Source organism: Pelodiscus sinensis, chromosome 27, assembly GCF_052426305.1.
Source record: "Pelodiscus sinensis isolate ZL-2025 chromosome 27, ASM5242630v1, whole genome shotgun sequence".
In the NCBI taxonomy this organism is placed as follows: domain Eukaryota; kingdom Metazoa; phylum Chordata; order Testudines; family Trionychidae; genus Pelodiscus; species Pelodiscus sinensis.
In genome coordinates, this window is record NC_143078.1 from 6,384,858 (window position 1) to 6,404,546 (window position 19,689).

The 19,689-nt window shown below is 44.6% G+C and overlaps 1 protein-coding gene across 1 annotated transcript; it reads left to right on the forward strand.

Moving 5' to 3' along the window:
- Positions 1-245: 245 nt before the first annotated feature.
- LOC102453719 (interleukin-10) lies at positions 246-6,471 on the forward strand. Its single transcript, XM_075910172.2, has 5 exons — positions 246-550; positions 1,736-1,798; positions 2,355-2,507; positions 3,955-4,020; positions 5,575-6,471. The coding sequence occupies exons 1-5, from the start codon at positions 392-394 to the stop codon at positions 5,665-5,667; spliced, it is 534 nt and encodes a 177-aa protein (XP_075766287.1). The 5' UTR covers positions 246-391; the 3' UTR covers positions 5,668-6,471.
- The last annotated feature ends 13,218 nt before the right edge of the window (positions 6,472-19,689 follow it).

A 19,689-nucleotide genomic window follows, 5' to 3' on the forward strand; every position in this document is an offset into this window, starting at 1 on the left:
CCCCCTCCCCCCCCAGGCCTTCTATGTAAAAATTGAAGATACCATGAGAATGCAGAAGTGTTCTCCATACTGCACCTGCTTGTGTTCATATTTCTTCTATAGCCACATTCAAATTTACAAGAAGCAAGCTACGTTAAAAAAAAAAAAAGCAGTGATGGGGTGTGGAAAAGGGAGGGGGGGGGGGGCAGAGCACAGGAAACCTCTTGCCGGGAAACTCTTGTGACCTTTGAATGTCTTAAAACCCCAATATTAGTCCCCAGGAAATGGAGAGCATATTTGGAGAGTATAAAATCAGGAGCTCCATCAAGGTGAAGGCATTCAGATCGGTCTTTTTTGCCTCTTGTGAAATTGAACTAATAACTGGACCACAAGAAAGAAACTCAGCAGAGAAATGAAACTTCTCACAGCAGTCTTTTTCCTAGCTCTGATTGCCAGCATCCAACATGCCAGCTGCCAGCTCTCTGAAGAAAGCTGCACGACCCTCTCCAATCAGCTGCTCCGGCAGCTCAAAGCCCTGAGGATTGCATTTGCTGAAATTAAGGATTATTTTGTGAGTATGACACCTGTCAAAACTACCACCTTCTGTCTACTGCTTGTATGAATTCAGTGATTTGACATATCCCCAAGGAGGAGGCAGGTTCCTTCGCTCAGAAAAGGCTCAGCTGCAAGCACACTCTGTTTTGGGTTCGGTGCTGGGAGTGAAATAAGTAGTTTAGTTTCATATCTTGCTAAGGGGAGAGAAAATCATTTCTTTTATCCAGATGCAACTGCGGAAAACTCAGCAGCTTTCACAATGAATTGTAGTGCATTTTAATTTTTTCAATATTGCATTTAAATTGTTTCTTTTGCTGACAAAGATAAATTCAACTCTCATGTAAGTGGGTGAAGTTAATGATGGATGAGATGGAAATATTTCACTATAGCTTTCAAGTTGTAGCTTAATATTTGTTCTTTAACACAACCAGTGCAAGTACAAAATTATTCTTTGTCTAGAGAATTTCATGCCCATTTCCCTCTCCTCCTGCCTGGGAATACTGTCTGTGGATAGGTTGCAAGGGAGAAGTACACCTTCGTGGTGGGAGATGTATGTATTGAATGGGTCTTGCTGACAGCTGAGCAAAGCAGTCATACGTAACATTTGTAATTGTATTAGAAAAAATATTGCCTTGAATGCCTCTAAACTGCAATATAAAAATCAAAAGGCATTATTTCCTAGTTATATAAAAAATGGATCTGTCTTCCCCCTAGGTTAGATCACCAAATAATGTCATCAGGTTTGTATTATCAGTCAAATTAACATGACACATGGTAGGTGGATAGGATTTAAGACTTTAAATCAAATTTTCCTACCAATCTCTGAGTGATGTGCTGGTAACAGACCCTCAAATAGACCTGTTACTATCTATCACCATAATTTTGGGTGCTGTTATGTGCACACTATCAGAAATCAAAAGAAAGTAAGTGGGTTTTGAAATGCAGGTTGGCCACCCACATGTGTGATTTGATTTGTTCCTATCTTTTGACTTAAAGCTAAGTTCATAAGATTATCAAAGCCAAATATGGGACTTTGTATCAGAGGCTTTTATTTCTAATGTTTACTTTAAAATGACAACACACACATGTACTGGCAAAAGTGATAGTTTGATTAACAGAAATACTTACACACAGTAGAAATGTAGGTTTTAAAGGCTGCCTGCCTTTGTAAAACTGACATTTATGTTGCCTACTTTTACAGCAAGCCAAAGATGATGAACTTGACATCTTGTTGCTAAAGGATGATTTACTGGAAGATTTCAAGGTAAGGTGGAACTTTTCTGTATATGGTAAATGTAATTCTAAGCTAATATTCCATTCTAAGTGAGGCAGTTTGAAGCCTTATACAAAGCTTAGGGTGCATTAAAACTGGTACAGTAATATGATAAAAATACAATGCCCGGTTTCATTATATCTTTGCCTATCTGGTTTCTATCCTAGTCACTCCCTATGAGCTTGCTCTGCTTCTGGTTTCATGCTTGGTTTGGGCTACTGGTCAGAGCACAGAACTGGGAGCCAGGAACGCTGGATTTCCAGGGTGCTGATGCTATCTATGGGCTCCGACAAATAGCTTCACCTCCCTACAGCTCAATTTCTCCATCTGTAAAGCAGACACAATAATTCTTCCTTACCAGTCTCACATGATGGCAGCACAGCACTATGGAAAGCACTAAGAAAGAACTTTTACCTACATTGTATAACCCATAAACCAAATCTCTGGTCAGCGATGACGACAGAATGACAGATTCTGACAGATGTTTATGCTGAATCCTCCACTTATGGAGGCATGTCATTCATGCATTACTCTCCTCTTCCGCAAGGGCTATTTGGGCTGCCAATCCGTGTCAGACATGATCCGGTTTTACCTGGAGGAAGTCTTACCAAAAGCAATCAACAGCAGCAAAGACGTCAAGCGGAGCGTGGGCACTATTGGCAACATGCTGCTGGACCTCAGGAAGACACTGAAGCGCTGTGTGAGTATTTGCACCTCCTTTCGCTGTTCCTTGCCAAGACCCCAGAGAGCTGGAGTCAATACACGTATCCCAGGCAAAGCTGCAACGTGAAACCTCTGCAGTTTCTTGATGGAGAACTTCTTAAAAGGACTTTGCTGCCGGGAGGGCTTCAGACCAGGCCCACAGTGAGAGAGAGATCCACAAGTCCATCAGTACTGTGACTCAAGAAGCAGATAAGGGTGGTGGTACAAGGGAGGAGGCTTATAAAGATCCTATTCAGCCACCATCCATTTGTGCACCATTGAGATTCATGGGAGGTTGCCACTGATATCTGCATAGATAGCATAATGACAGGCACATTAAAAATACAGCGCAGCTGGACTTTAGGGACCAACATCCTTGTCACTGCATAAAAGGGAGGCAAAAGTTTTGCTTATTATGGGGCAGAGAGACAGACTGAAATACATGGAGACTGCAGCTGGGGAAGGTCAGACTGGGTGACCCAAGCAGTCTGTTCTTCAGGCTCCTGCTGTCTAGGAATCTCTGAGTTGTATCATCAAGATTCAGCTGCGACGTTTTAGTCATAATGATTTATTTCCAAATGCTAGCCAGCAGCCCCTGTAAAACACAGATCAAATATGAACTGAAGAGGGTTCATCTGAAGCCCTTACCTGAAAAGAACTGCTCTCACAGGCTGGGAAGGCAGAACTAATGCCGAATGCAACCTCAGCTCCTGGAACTGCTTGGCTGCGGTGTCCTGACTCTGACATCTGGTAGTGAAATGAGTCAGTCAGTGAGCAAGCAATTCAGCGGAGGGGAGGGTGAACCTGGCCTGAGAGTGCATCACACGGGCGATTTGCTGACCTGGTTACTAGAACTCTTTAAGGGAGGGAGGTGAGGCAAACGTACCAGCTATTGTTATTTGCACTGGGATAGCTGCAGGGGTTCCCAGAACGGATCAAGTTGCCTTTGGGTAGCACACTGCACAAAGGAGCCACAATTCCTCCTCCAAAAAGCTCACCATCTAAAAACACAAATGATGGCTGAACAGAAGGATAAAGCATCCTAGCAAAAGGGACAGTGGGCTGGACCCCATTATAAATGAAACACAGTGATAGATATTTATTCTATCACAAAATGTTGAAAGGCACACCTGGCTGGCATGGGGGAGATGAGGGGAATTTTGCAGCAAGCGAGGAAAATGGAAGATGGGTGAGAAAAGCTGGGAAAAAAGAGGGAAATGCACAGACTTGTGGGGGAGAGAGGCTGGGTAGCAGAGGAGCTGTTGTGGCAGGAGAAGCAGGGATAGAAGGACTTAATTATAATTTCCCTGTCACATACTGTATTTGCAGAAGACCCCTTTGTGCACTGACTGAGCTAGGGCAGCCTATCCCCCAACCTTCCAAAACTGGTCCATAAGGGAAGGCTGTTTTGTTAAAAAAAAATTCCTTGTTGCTTTCCTCCACAGCACAGATTCTTCATCTGTGAGAAAAGGTACCAGACCTTAAAGCAGATCAAGGAAACATATGATAAGGTAAGCAGGAGCAGAGGAAATTTCCACCCAGGTGCTCATAAAATAAGGATCAATAAATAAATAACCACCCCCTAAACCTGGCCCATTGTTGAAACCCGATTTTTTAAAAAAAACAAGATTCTAAAGTATTTGAAACATTTGTTCTTGCACATCTGGTCTGGACCAAGATCAGAAACGCTGCATGAGAATGGCCCATCTGAGCCTCTTGCCGCATTTCCCACACACGTTTTTTTTCCACAGTCGGGAGGGCTAGAATTTTCAGATGAGGTCAGAGAAGTATCAAATATGATGGCAACGGAACCAAATGAAACCTGAACTCTCAGCCTTCTAAGGCGAATGCCAAAACACGGGACATGTTGAATCTAGAACCATTAATTGTTAGAGGGGAAAGATTTTTTAAAAAGCCTGGGGTTTTGGAGACACTGGTTCCAGCTCCTGGTCTACCCCAGACTCCTTGTATAGCCTTAGGCATTCTCTGAGCCTTGATTTCCTATCTGAACAATGGGGATAAGAGCAGAATCCTATCCCATCAGGGCTTTGTGAGAATAAATACGCTAAAGTTTATGGGGCACTCAGTAAGTACATTACTATGCAATGGGGCTGAGTCAAATAGATACCATAACTGCACTAGCCAGAGGAACCGCAGGAAAACAGCTTAAATTGACAGGGAATTACAGCATGTATGCATTTAGCACATTATCTAGACAAACATCTGTATGGTAAATTATACAACCACAAATGAGTAAGTCATGAGTTTATCAGTTCACATTGGCCTAAACCTGCCATTCCGATTCCTGCTGCAGTTGGGCAAATATTGCATTTAAAAACATCTGCAAGGGTTTTGGTTTTGTTTCAAAACTGTAGTTTGCTTTGAGTGAGTTTGCATTGCTTCTGTGTCTTGTCCTTGACTGTTCTGTCAAATGGAAGTATTTTAAACAAGGCAAGCAGGATCATTGTGGGTAGCCAATTTTGAATGCCAAATCACAAGCATTCCCATTGCAAACAGATCCAAAATGCAAAAAAAGCATTCCCATTGCAAACGGATCCATTCGGCCAATGAGACAACAGAAATAGATCCTAAGAGCTATGTCTCTGAACAAAGCAGTTCACATGTAAGATGCAATTTATGAACTGCTTGCAAACTACGTATCAGTTTGCTTGTCACTTGTGAGTTAGCAGTGATTCAACTTCTGTGGTTTATTAAGAATCCGAGTAACATTTCCACATGCTCTATGAATTATGTCTTTGGGCTTATGCTTTAACGTAAATTATCTTAAACAATGAGAAGTCCTGTGGCACCTTATAGACTAACAGATTTATTGGAGCATAAGCTTTCATGGGCAAAGAAACTTTGAAGTGGGTCTTTGCCCACAAAAGCTTATGCTCCAATAAATCTGTTAGTCTATAAGGTGCCACAGGACGTCTCTTTGTTTATGCAGATTCAGACTAACACAGCTACACCTCTGATACTTGTAAATTATCTTGTGATTTATTAGATAATTACTAATATGTAAATTAATGAAGCAATTTATATTTTCTGCTCCCCTCCCCCAGCTACAAGAGAAAGGGATCTATAAGGCAATGGGAGAATTTGACATATTCATTAACTACATTGAAGAATACTTGATGATGAAGATGAGAAAGTGAAACCCCCAAAAGTTCTGCATTTTTCACAACAAGGAAACTGCTGTTTTACAAAAGTAACATTAGACTCTGCAAACATGAAACGTAGAACAACCTTATGGTTTGGGACCAGAGTTACAGCCGAACAGTATTCATACTGTATTTTAAAAAAAACCATATTGCACCTATCAGGTGAAGTATTTATTACCTCCAATACCTCAATGTTTACATTTACAGATGACTTATTTTTAATAGGGAAAAGCAATGTAATTTTAAACTACTATTTATTGATTGATATTTGTGCATTGTATGATTGTGCTATTTGTATATTTAGCCTGGAAATACCAAAACTTATATTTCAGGAAATACTCTTCAGGGAGTAGATGAGTCATACTCATGCTCATCCTTGGTGTAATTCCACTGAAGTCAAGGTCTGTGTCATCAAGAGTTAGCCCTTCTAGGCCCCAAATCCAGCAAAGCTCTTAGACTCATGTGCTTAAGAGCTTTGCTGAAGCAGGGCCTTACTCCTTGATTAATAAACCTCTGTAGGCATGTAGTCTCTCTTCTGCAATTCAGAAAGGGAACTAACTTATTCTCTAAAATCTGAGCTCACATGCCTTAAAATAGCCAATTCATCATAGTGAAAAAAGCGGGCCTTTTCTTTCCTGAAAAGGCTTTTTTGGCGAGCTTTTACAGGAAATATGGGGAAGGACGATTTACCTTCCAAACTTAAATTCTCTAGGAAAACCCAGCAGATGATGATGTAGCAAACAAGAGACTCTGATTGACCAGACTTCCTGACCTCAGTTTAAATCTTAGCTCACTGTTGTTAAAAAAAAAAAAAATAGCATTTGGAATGAAATACTTTGGTTCTAATAGAACTTAACTTTTAACTGCTACTAGCCATTTAATCACCTGACTTTCAGAGCTGCCGGGGGCATTCACATTGGCTTTTGAAGCCCATGGGAGCTTTAGGTACTCAGCACCTTTGAAAATCAGGACACAGTGTCTTAGCCTTCAGTCTTCTGAGATTAACTCACTGATTGGCTAGGGGTGCGATGCTACCCACCATTTTAAGGTGGATTTGGTAATTTGCATTCAAATGCACGATGCTGCACGTAGGACGAACAATGGATTGGTTTTGCTTCACTTCTCACATGATGAACCAGGATGCAACAAGCAAATGCCACACTAGAAAAGTCACAACTCATTCTGGCTCTATGTACCTACATCGTCAGTATTCTCTGTGGGTATGTCTAGACTACAGAGTTTTGTTGGAAAAACAGATGTGTTTCCGACAAAACTCGTGGAACGTCCACAATGCAAGCACGTTCTTTCTAGAGTAAATTGAAAGAACAGAGGAGTTTTTGCGCAATCGGTATTCTTCTTTCTATGAGGAAGAAGCCTTTTTGAAAAAAGATGTGTGTGGAGGGGGAAGAGGGAGTTTTTCCGGAAGAAGAAGGGCGAGGAAAAAGTACAGGTGCCCTGGTAGCCATTCTGTCCATAGTAATCACTACTTACATGTGAGATAGCATCCAGGCAGTCTGGATACAATTTTTTGAAAAAGCGCATTGCTTTTTCGGTGTGCTTTGGTAGTGTGGACGCTCTCTTGAGCAAGAAGATTTTTAGGAAGATCTCTTCTGAAAAAAGCTTCTTGCGCAAGAAGCCTGTAGTCTAGACATCGCCTGTATGTCAGTATTTCAATCTCCCTTGTTTTGTAGGGGCTTACTATGCAGTAAACAGCAGAGGGTAAACCACAGTAATGTTTGGGACCTGGGTTCTAATATTTAGAAGCTCTAGGATGCTCTTCTGTAATGAAACACTGTCAGTTTGTCATTCGTGTTACTGTGCTTTGTAAGTTACCATTATCAACAGAGATGATGAGAATTAGACAACTTCTCAAAGCTAATGCTGCAGGGGCAAGTGGGGGTTGTGTTCCCCCTCATGGAAATGTGTTACAATGAAGAGTTCCCAGCCCTACTGCCAAAGCACTGTTCTGCAACTCAAAGAGCTAAAATTCATGTAAGGCCGGTGCCTAAGTCGGGGGGAGGGGAGAGGAGTCAGGCTTTGGCGCAAACAGTGTAAAATTCAGTCAGGCTTCTGCGAAAGTCTGCCCCTTTTTGCATTAAACGCCCATTGTCAAGCCAACGCTGCGCTCCTTATTCCAGCAAAACTTCCTTTCACTCGCGTGATGTCACAGGGCTGTGAATTGTGCAAATGGGTTGCCGCCACCACAACCCAGCTCCAGACTTCCATGTGGTCAACTGCAATTTCAGTTCTGTAAGATGCAGCATGGCTGAGAGTGCCTTTGCTAAGGCTCTGTTGATGTGTTCATATGCAAGACTGCAGAATTTCAATTTGTTTTTATGTGTATATAAAAATAAACCATTTGTGTTTTCTAACAAATCTGATCCAACAGACTTTTGATTTATTAACACATTATAAATGTGAACTGTTGTCCAAAACCTAGAGGAATGGCTTTTTAAATGTTTGCTGTTACACATAACAGCCTGTCTTCCTTAAGCCACTCACATTAGGAGACAGAGTCATAGATAGTCCACCCTCATAAAGAGTGATCTTACTAGGGCTCTCTGAATCAGTGGGACCCAGTGTGGACATAAAACAGATGGATCCCTTTGCAGAACCTTTTTAGTAGTCACTGCTCACATGGGGCTCACACCTGAATTTACATGGTAACTAAAGAAAAAGACAAATGAAGACCCTTATGTGACCTTGTCCAGGTCAAATAGGCCCCAATTCAAGAAACTCAACACATATACTTATGCATATACTTATGCACCAGGTACTGAATCATAAAGGTTTCAGAGGGGTAGCTGGAAAAACTTAAAAAACAACAAATAGTCTTGCAGCACCATAGAGACTAACAAAAATGTAGATGGTATCATGAACTTTCATGGGCACAACCCATGAATCATCCATAGGGATTGAAAAGATCTCAGGAGGTCATCTAGCACAACCCTCTGCTCAAAACAGGACCAACCCCAATTAAATCATCCCAGCCAGGGCCTTGTCAAGCCAGGGCCTAAAAACCTCTAGGGATGGAGATTCCACCTCCTCCCTAAGTAACCCATCCCAGTGCTTCACCACCCTCCTAGGGAAATAGTTTTTCCTAATATCCAACCTGGACCTTCCTCACTGTAACTTGAGACCATTGCTCCTTGTTCTGCCATGTGTCACCACTGACAACAGCCTCTTTCCGTCCTCTTTGGAACCTCCCTTCAGGTAGTTGAAAGCTGCGATCAAATCCCCCCTCACTCTTCTCTTCTGCAGACCAAATAAGCCCACTACCCTTAGCCTCTCCTCATAAATCATGTGTTCCAGCCCCTGAATCATTTAACTCACTGGCAAGAATACTTTGGGAGACCATATCAAAAAGTGTTGCTAAAGGCAAGATGTGTCACATCCATCACTTTCCCCAGATCCTCAGAGCCAGTTATCACATCATAGAAGGCAATCAGGCTGGTCAGAAATAACTTGCCCTTGGTGAATCCAAGTTGGCTACTCCTGATCACCTTCCTCTCCTCCAAGTGTTTCAAAATGGATTCCTTAAGAACTTGCCCTTCAATTTTTCCAGGGACTGAGGTGAAGCAGACCGTTCTGTAGTTCCCTGGATTTGCCTTCTTCCTTTTAGAAAAAAAATGGGCCCTATATTTATCTTCTTCCAAACGTCCAGGACCTCCCCGTGATGACCATGAATTTTCCAAGATAATGGCCAATGGCTCTGCAATCGCATCAGCCAACTCTCTTAGAACCCTTGGATTCACTTGATCCAGCCCCATGGCTTGCGCATGCCCAGTGTTTCTAAACAGTCCTTAACCTGTTCTTTCACCGCTGAGATCTCCTCACCTCCTCCCTGTACTGTGCTGCCCCATCTGGGAGCAGACCTTGTCTGTGAAGACCAAGGGGCAAAAAGCACTGAGTGCTTCAGCTTTTTCCTCACCCCGTCACTAGGTTACCTCCCCCATTCAGTAAGGATCCCACACCTTCTCTGGCCACCTTTTTCTTGCCAACATGTCTGTAGAAACCCTTCTTGTTCTCCTTCACATCCCTCGCTAGCTGTAACGCCACTTGTGCTTTGGCCTTCCTGATTGCACCCTGCCGTCCGGAGGAGGAGGTGGCTTCTGCCCCTCCGGGTCTGTGGGTGGCTGTGCCACCTCACTATGTCCCTACCAGCCACCAGACATGGGAAATCAGCAGAGCGACTGGAGCCAGGCCTATCAACACACTCAGAGTCAGAGTAATTTTGAAATTAGATATTTTGAAATAACGCTGTAGTGTAGACATACCCATACCATGTAAACGTTGTTTACCTGTGTTACTAATAAATCCTGACTGGAACAAAACATTTCCATTTTGCATTCCACTATTTAAGCTGGGTTATTTATGGATTTCAGGCAGCAGGGTCATCGGTTTCACTCTCAGTTTCCTGTAACTTTCTCTGGCACGAAGTTTCTTGTTTTTAGGTGAGCAATGCTTCCGAACGCTTTTTTTTTAAAAAAAACATAATGATAGGCAATGACATAAGATCTGCAGTGTTCTAGCCAGGCATCAAGAGGGTTGCAGATTAGAATGGCTGCGTGGAATTTGGCCATGTTGATTTTTCATTTTAAAAAAAACCTGTATTTTTGTCAGACACTCATTTTTATATTACAAAGTTACAGGAGTGGCCTGTACTGCAGAAATGCACTTGGTGTGAGTACAGCTTCTCTGTTTCAAGCAATACCCTTATTCCATACTCCTTTAGCTTTGTTCCTGACAGATGTTGCTACCCTGTTTCCTTTTTTGGACACATTTGTCCCATTATAGAACTTATCACTCTTCAGAGCCTGGGGACTGTAGTAGGTTAGCACACTCGCTTTTCACTATGGGGAATCTGGATTCATCTGTCAGACCAGTCCCTGACATTAAGCCCTTAATCCCGAGTCCACGCTTCAAAACTACTATGCAAAATAGAACTGAGAGCCAGTTGGGCTATGGAGAACCAAAGGGTTTTGCACACCAGTTTTGAGGTGCAACGATGGAGTAGTCGGACATATGGCATGTTTCAGTACTTGAAGAGCAAGAGCTGTAACTGGGATATTCATGTCTGAGAGGCATTGACTGAGCTACAGGGGTGGGGACCCCAGTTTCTAGGACACTGTGGGGTGCTGGAGATTAGGCCTGAGGTACGTTAGAGCTGAAGGGACTCTAAAAGCCTCCATTGGAGGGGATCCAGAGCCATTAATTAATCCTCTTGGTCTCTAAGGTCTTGTCTATCCTGGCACATTTTGTTGCCAAAACCTGCCTTTTCCTGATAAAACAGTGAGAGCATTTACACTGCAATGTGACTTTTGTCAGGAGAAACACCCAGTTTTGGCAACAAAAAACTTCCACCCCTACAAGAAATGTTTATCTTTTCCCCTCCCTTTATTGTCGACAAAGAGCCAGTGTGGACTTGGCTCTTTGCTTTGTCATGAGAACTGGCTTCCACCAGTGTCCCACGATGCCTGCCCTGATGGCTCTGCTCAGTGTTTTGTGATCTCTGCTGCTCTGTGGGCATGCACCCCCCTTCCTTTTCAAAGCTTCGAGAAGTATCTGACAGCTGAGTGAGCTGCTCCGTGTGGGGAACAAAAAAAGAAAAAATCATTGTATTGCTCCTGTTCTAGCCTGCTAGGAACACATAGGCAGGCAGGCGGCTGCTGCAAGGGGGAGGGCTGGAGAGACGGCTGTGCTGCTTTGACATTCTTCAGCATGGAGAGCTCACAGAGCTACGAGGGAATCCCAAGAAGCGCAGGGATCAACTCGGCCTTTCCACAACACTGCACTGTGGGATGCTTACCCCTGATGCTTTGCTTTAGCTGTCGAGAGGCTGCTAGCAACATAGCCACATAGGCTATGTCTACACTACAAGGATTTTGTGCAAAAACCCACAGAGCGTCCACACCACAGGCATGTTTTTGCGCAAGAAAATCTACAGTCAATCGATAGAACAGAGGGCTTTTTCCAGTGTAGGCAAACCTCCTTCTACGAGCATAACTCCTTTTTGCACTACAGCTCTTGCTCAAAAAGGCAAGTGTGGACACTCCACGGGGGTTTCTTGCGCAAAAAGAGCCTATCCAAAAAAGAACAGGTGCTCTGATGGCCATTCTTTTGCACAAGTGCTTTGAGGTGTGGAGGCACTTTTGTGCAAGAAGTTTTTGCGCAAGGACTCTTCCGCAAAAGACTTCTCGCTCAAAAACCCTGCAGTGTAGACGTAGCCATAATGTTGGCAATGGGTGGCAGAAAAAACAGTTTGACCAGTTTTCACTTTTGGCAACTTTTGCAGGTCAACAGCACTTTTGTCACCAAACCTTCCGAGTGTAGACATAGCCTAACACATTCTAACATCTCTCAAATGTGATTTCAGTTCTCCTTCCCTCTCTAGCCTATTGGCATATTATGGCATTTGCAACCTGACTTGGATTCACAGATATTTTTGTTTAAACTAATAGCAAGAACAATTACATGTAGCCAGTGTCAATAGTTTATAAGCAGGAGTCTGCAGAACAGTAGCCAAGGGCGGAGAGAGATGCTGTTTTATTCGCTCAAGTGCCGCATGTAGTGTACATTCAGTCCTCTGCAAAGAGATGAATGCTTTGTCTGCGAGGCTGTGGTCAGTTTTTCAGTAAGACTCAGTCAAGTATGGTTAAAGTAACCAAAGAAAGGAAGCATACCGGATGCCTCTTGCTGTACAGATTAAAAAAAGATTTCCAGTTACCTGGTACCCCAGTCACTCAATGAAGAAAGAAATGGAGACATGAAATGAGCCTTTTGGGGTGGAAAGGTGGCTGCTCCCAGTAATAGCAGATAAATCATCATGGAATGGGAACAGAGTAAGGAGAGCCGTGAGCAAGAAACAGACATTGACACCACTGAAGTTTCAGGTAGGGCCAGAAGAGGACCGAGAGATTTATCTTGCAGGGTTCCTGGCCGAGAAAGCCAGTTGGCTGGACAGGATGATGAAAGATGAGCCATAGTCAAAAAATGGAGAAGCTGAGAGCTCAGTCTACATGCAAACTTTGTTCCCAAATTACAGGGGTGTTGAGATCCAGGGTACAAGGGTGACTGGAAGATAGTAAGCCCACATACATGCATATTTGCATACACAGTATCGTCGTAAGATTTCCAGACTGGTACTCCTGATGCCCTGCCATGTGAGCAGAGGAGATGCCGCTGAAAGAAGTGGGGCGAGGGGGCTGGGTATTGGGTGCCCATTCTGGCTACCCCTTAAGGAAGACTAATTCAGGGTGGGAGGGAATAGCAAGGTCCCTCATCACCTGTTTGCACAGTTCCTGGGGCAGGCTGCAAAGCTGACACACTTAGAGCACAATTAGAAGTCCTCCCCATGACTCACAACACCTACATCAAACCAGAATCACAGCACCAGCGTCTTCTAGCCTTCCTTTTGTCTCGCCTTCATCTCGCCTAATCTGTGTCTCAATCAGAGAGCGGCTGCACGTGTTGGATATGGATTATAGTTCCGTGGGTCCCGCAAGGCTTCCGGGCTCTCAGCACGGCCAAGCCCTCTGACCTGCAAGTTGCCTGCCCACACGCACGGAGAACACTCGAAATGAAAACAAATCAGCTCCCCAGCATGGCACACGACTGCAATTGCAGGGCTGGCCAGGAGCACGCAATCTAGGTTACATTCTAACAACAGCAGACGGAAGGAACCCACAGAGAAGAAGGGCGACTGTGGGGTAAGGCATTAGGCTTATACTTTCTGTTTCATAGACTCATAGGACTAGAAGAGACCTCAAATGGTCATCTAGTCCAGTCCCTTGCACTCATGGCACATCTATGTATTATCTAGACCATCCCTGATAGGTGTCTGTCCAACCTGCTCTTAAAAATCTCCAATGACAGAGATTCCACCAGACTTTCTTGCAAACACCCCTCACTCTCTCGAAAGGACAGCAACCCTTTGCTGTGGTTACAAACACCCACTGCTCAACAGTGCACCTACTGGTAGAAGTGCAGTCACCAGAATGAAGAAAGGAGAAGGAACATCTAAATCCCCAGAAAGGTCCAGAACAGCAGGGCAAGCAGCCTACAGGCCATTTCAGCTGAAGGACCCTGTATCCTCAGTGGATCTATTCCTGACCTGCTGCTCAAGCAAGGGGTGTATTGCCACTGCCACTTATTAAACTCAGCAGGCTTATTTCACAGTTTACCTCCTCCTCATGTATTGGTTTATCCATTCCTGGCAGTCGTCTCGTATATATGTACAAACAAACATCTCGGTGTTGCAGGGACTGTCTGTTTATTGCTGCTGCCTACTCTGCATAGTCTGCATACCAGCGCAACCGAAATCATAGAAGCCCTAATCATTGCATCTATTATGTTGCATCATTGCATACGAGTCAAGTTCCTGACAATCTTCACCTGCCTTCCCATGTTACAGTAACACCTGATGAGTGCAACACAAATAAGAACTGGTGGTTTTCTATTTTTTCCCACATAGAATATGGTTTCTTTGCTGGGTATCTTCTTCCTGACAGCAAACCCGCTGCATGCTGAACTTCCTGACACATAACCCATTGCACAGTCAGCTGGCTCCAGTTCATTCACTGCGTTTTGGCCACTCAACTCAGCTAAAAGGCCTGAAAGGTATTTGAAACACTTAAACCTCTTCTGTCCTCCATTGCATACATATTGAGCCAAAGCCTGCCACCATCACCCAGAAAAAACTCTTATGGAAGTACATCAAGGACTAAAAATCACAGCATTGCGTCCAGTTAAATGCCTTTGGAGGGGGTGAGAAGGCAGGGTTTCAATATTAGCGGGGAAAAGGGGTGGGACGTTTGTCCTAGTTTTTCAAACCTAAATATATAGTTCGTGTGATTGGGGAGCCAATGAGCTCTAAGAACAAGGCTAGGCAAGATGCAGCCCAGGAGCCGGAGCCAGCCCACCTAACTCTTTGATCCGGCCCATGGACGGCATCTGCCTCTTTCTATTTATATCCGGCTGCTCGTGCCACTGAATTTCCAGGGGATGTCTCTGACAGGAGGATCCTATTTAAATGGCTCCTGATTCCCAGTCGCAGTGCTACCCTGGTAGGGGCTGGAGCAGTGAGTCTTTTTAATAGTTGCAGCAACTCCGGGCGGCTGCCAGGCAACGCATTGGTGGTGAAGCCACGAGCCTTTTGCTGCGTTTTTAATTCAAAAACTCCAGCACCAGACAACTCTGGGAGAAGGCTAGTCTCCAGCCCCGCCTCTTCCACCCCAGGCCCCGCCTCCTTCCAGGGTGAGGGGAGCCATCCCATGACCATGTACCAAAATTCATTAAGTGGCCCCCCTGTGAAAATTATTGCCCACCCCTGTGTCATAGGTTCAGCAGTCCCTAGTGAAAACAATGTGGTCCTGGAACAAGCTGCCTTGTGGTCCTGGAACAAGGCAGAGGGCGGTTGTTCAAAGAAGATAGATCCAAGCTATTCTCAGTGGTGGCAGATGACAGAACAAGCAGCAGTCATTTCCAGTGTTTGGCTACTAGGAGAAACTACTTCACTAGGAGGTGGTGAAGCCCTGGAATGAGTTGCCTAAAGATGGGGTGGTAGCTCCAGCCTTGAAGATTTTAAGGCCCAGCTTGACGAAGCCTTGGCTGGGGTGATTTAGTTGGGGTTGGTTCTGCTTTGAACAGGGGGATGGATGAGATGACCTCCCGAGGTCTCTTCCAACCCTGTGATTCTAAGGTGTGCATTCACCCAGGCTAGAAAACTTACCATGAACGACAGACTAAGCAGCACGACCCACCCTGGTGTAATTCAGACGTCACTAGACACATAGCCCTAGGAGGGGTCCTTTCTGACTCCAAATTCGTGTGACTCACCAGTCCGTGAGTCGAGCGCTACCTCCCACTGGACATGGATGCAGAGACATTATTGACAGTTGTCACTCTTGGCTTATGCATCCGAGTGAAACTCCTTTCACACATGGCTCACAGCCTGTGGTTTAAGCAGCACACTTCCTACAGCTTAATGCGGTGGAGCCAGCCATGGGCTGCCCGTATGGCATGGTGCCCAGTGGCAGGGGACAAGCCACCGAACACCTCAACAACAAAGTACAGATTTGCACAACTGCCCGGTCATGCTGGGCTGGGACTTCCATGGTGAAGTGAGTGGCTGTCATGCAGCGGATGAATCACCGGAATGGGTGAGCTGTTTGGAAGGGAATGCCAGAGATCAAGCGAATAACAGCAGGTCGAGAAGCACCCGTCATTACTCAAACACTCACAAGGTGTTACTTCAAAGATAAATGTGTCAGCCTCTCTGTCACCCGCCTCAACCCATTGAAATTCTGGGCCTGCAGAAAACTGACACACCACGTGAGTCCTTGCTCTGCAGAAGCTACTAAAACTTAAGAGAAAAATAGGGCAGAGGCTCTGAAATAAGAGGGGAGGTCCAGGGCATTTGCAGTGATTGACCATCGGTTTCAAAACTGCTTATTAAATCAGAGCAGATGAAGCCACCGAGAACTTTGGTAGCACCTCGGCCTGGTGCTGTCCTCTGCCTGGAAGCATGTTCCACCACAAATGAGGAACAGGTTAAGAGCAGGTCATAGCTGGTCATTCTACTGGTTATAGGAGAGCAGCATCTTCTGCTTTTTTTGTTGTTTTTTTGTTTTTGGTCTGCACGTGTGCAGAAATTTGCTTGAAAGCAATAAGCGTCCCCATACTGAACAATTCGTTCTTTCTGGGTCCGGGAAGCCCTGCACATCTTAGTCATCTCCTCATTGACAAACACGGGGAGGGTAGGATGAATGAAGAAGTGGGGGCCGCTGGGAATGGTTACTCGCCAATCTGGCTGCAGCCGAGGGAAATGCCGCCCAGATGAAGGATGGGAAGATCTCTTGGCATTTAGACTGTCAGACGCAATACATTGTACTCTTCCTTCTTCTGGAAAAAAAGAGGAAGCTGCTGCTTTCAGCTTAAACAGCAGATTTATCAGGAGTTTGTGCCTTGCACTTAAAGTCAGGGGCATTAAGGGAAAAAACGGTGCTTTTATTATTGGTTTATTAGGGTTCTTTCTTTTTAAACCTTAACAAGAAACATCTCTGGGCCCCATAAACCAGTGGTTGGTGGACTAAACTTGGCATGGGATAAGTAAGGAGGAAAAGGATGAATTTCAGCAGTGCTCCTCTAATTCTGACAGTGGGCATTTAGGCCCAGCCTAAATTAGTGCAAGTTACAGCAACCTCGTGGCTTTTGTAATTTATGCATTGCTTCCTACGGCTCCAGGGATGAGGAATAGTGATAGCGCAGAGTACTCCAGCCACGCTCCATCCCTGTCACAGACACCCCTTTAAAGGCTGAGAGAACAGAGAGCGGTTCTGTTTAGGGCTCATCTCGCAGCTCTGTGCAGTCTGAGGCGTCCCATGTGCAGCAGGGAGTCCGTTTCTATCACCTTCGCTTTGAGAGACTGGCATAAAGGGGCCCTAATGCAACTGGGGATCTGGCACCAGATCTCTAGCAGCTTCAAACAGCTGGGGAGAGGGGAGAGTTCATTTTTTAAGAAAGCAAATGAAGCATTTAAATACTGAACGTTTTAAAAATCTTATTTCCTGGTGGTTTCGTGCGAGGTCACTGTCTCTTCAGTTGTCTTTGCGCCCTTCCCCTCCCAGCCCCAGGCTCACTTCTCTCCATGCCCTAGATTTTAACAAGGCTATTCTGAAAGGCTGGGGTTTGTGGTAAAGGAGGTCACGTGTAACAATGAAAATGGGGCAGAGTCCTGGTGTGGGCTTGGCATATTCATTATGGTAACAGAGACAGAACGAGGAGGTCCCTGGCGAGGCCACATCTTCACAGACTACCACTTTCCTACTCCAGCTCTCTCTCAGGCTGAGGAGCCTGACTCAGACCGGCTGCTGAGGAGACAACAAGATTACTAAAGCTAAGAGTGCTCATGTTGCCATGACTAAATTCTCACAGTCACATCTGAGTATCTCCACAGTGAGGGCCCGTATCCTCAGAAGTACGTAGCCTGTAAGGTGTGTGCTTGGGTGGCCATCCAGGGAAGACTCAAATGCTGCCCAGCTGATTAGCAGAGAGCCCACAGCAGTCGCAGCTGGTAGCATGTGTTTCTACTGGTGGTGCACATACTCATATGCCTTGGTGCACATAAAATTTGCTCCGCACATGGATGGAAAGAATGAGAGAGATCATAAGAACAGCCAGACTGGGTCAGACCAAAGGTCCATCTAGCCCAGTGTCCTGTCTGCCAACAGTGGCCAATCCCAGGTGTCCCAGAGGGAGTGAATCGAACAGGTAATGATCAAGACACCTCTCTCCTGCCATCCATCTCCACCCTCTGGCAAACAGAGGCTGGGGACATCATTCCTTACCCATACTGGCTAAAAGCCATTTATGGACTTAACCTCCATGAATTTATTTAGTTCTCTTTTAAACCCTGTTATAGTCCTAGCCTTCACAACCTCCTCAGGCAAGGAGTTCCACAGATTGACTATGCGCTGTATGAAAAAGAACTTCCTTTTATTTGTTTTAAACCTGCTGCCCATTAGTTTCATCTGGTGGCCCCTAGTTCTTTTATTGTGGGAACAAGTAAATAACTTTTCCTTATTCACTTTCTCCACACCGCTCATGATTTTATAGACCTCTATTATATCCCCCGTTAGTCTCCTCTTTTCCAAGCTGAAAAGTCCCAGTCTCTTTAATCTCTCCTCATATGGTACCTGCTCCAAACCCCTAATCATTTTAGTTGCCTCTCTCTGAACCTTTTCTAATGCCAGTATATCTTTTTTGAGATGAGGAGACCACATCTGTACTCAGTATTCAAGATGTGGATGTACCATGGATTTATAGAAGGGCAATAAGATATTCTCCGTCTTATTCTCTATCCCTTTGTTAATTATTCCTAACATTCTCTTTGACTTTTTGACTGCCGCTGCACACTGCGTGGTCATCTTCAGAGAACTATCCACAATGACTCCAAGATTTATTTCCTGATTAGCTGTAGCTAGCCCCCATCATATTATATGTAATAGTTGGCGTCATTTTTTCCAATATTCATTACTTTACATTTATCCACATTAAATTTCATTTGCCATTTTGTTGCCCAATCATTCAGTTTTGTGAGATCTTTTTGAAGTTCTTCACAGTCTGCTTTGGTCTTAACTACCTTGAGCAGTTTAGTATCGTCTGCAAACTTTGCCACCTCACTGCTTACCCCTTTCTCCAGATCATTTATGAATAAATTGAATTGAATTGGTCCTAGGACTGACCCTAGGGGGCACCACTAGTTACCCCTCTCCATTCTGAAAATTTACCATTTATTCCTACCCTTTGTTTCCTGTCTTTTAACCAGTTCTCAATCCATGAAAGGACCTTCCCTCTTATCCCATGACAATGTAATTTACACAAGAGCCTTTGGTGAGGGACTTTGTCAAAGGCTTTCTGAAAATCTAAGTATACTACATCTACTGGATCCCCCTTTGTTTCCTGTCTTTTAACCAGTTCTCAGTCCATGAAAGGATCTTCATTCTTATCCCATGACAACTCAATTTACGTAAGAGCCTTTGGTGAGGGAACATTGCCCAACCCCCAAATGTTGGGGACTCTCTGACTCTGAGCAGTCTGTTCTGGCTTTGGAGAAGACAGGACACCAACTTAGCAGTCTGCCAGTCGGTTTACGTATGACGGTTCCCAGGGCCTAGCGACAATTCACACCCAGGCCTCGCTTTCAATATTTTGACATATGAAATCTGGCTCCTACACTTATTCATTTTCGCTCCCTTGCTGCCTGTAAAGTGGAGGATCTGGCGCCATCGCTGTCTCATAGCGAGACAGTTACGCAGGTGTGGCACCGAGCCACAAGGTAGGTTCTGACGCATCTGGGATGTGAGTGGGAAGCCAATTACATAATTCTCTACCCTGTCTCAGAATTAGTAGGGCTGTTTGCACTACCAGTTATAATCAGTCTCCATTTTAATAGGCGTGATAATAGTGTATTCCAGTCCCTAAAGGCTGGCATGTCATGGTAAAGATTACAGATCC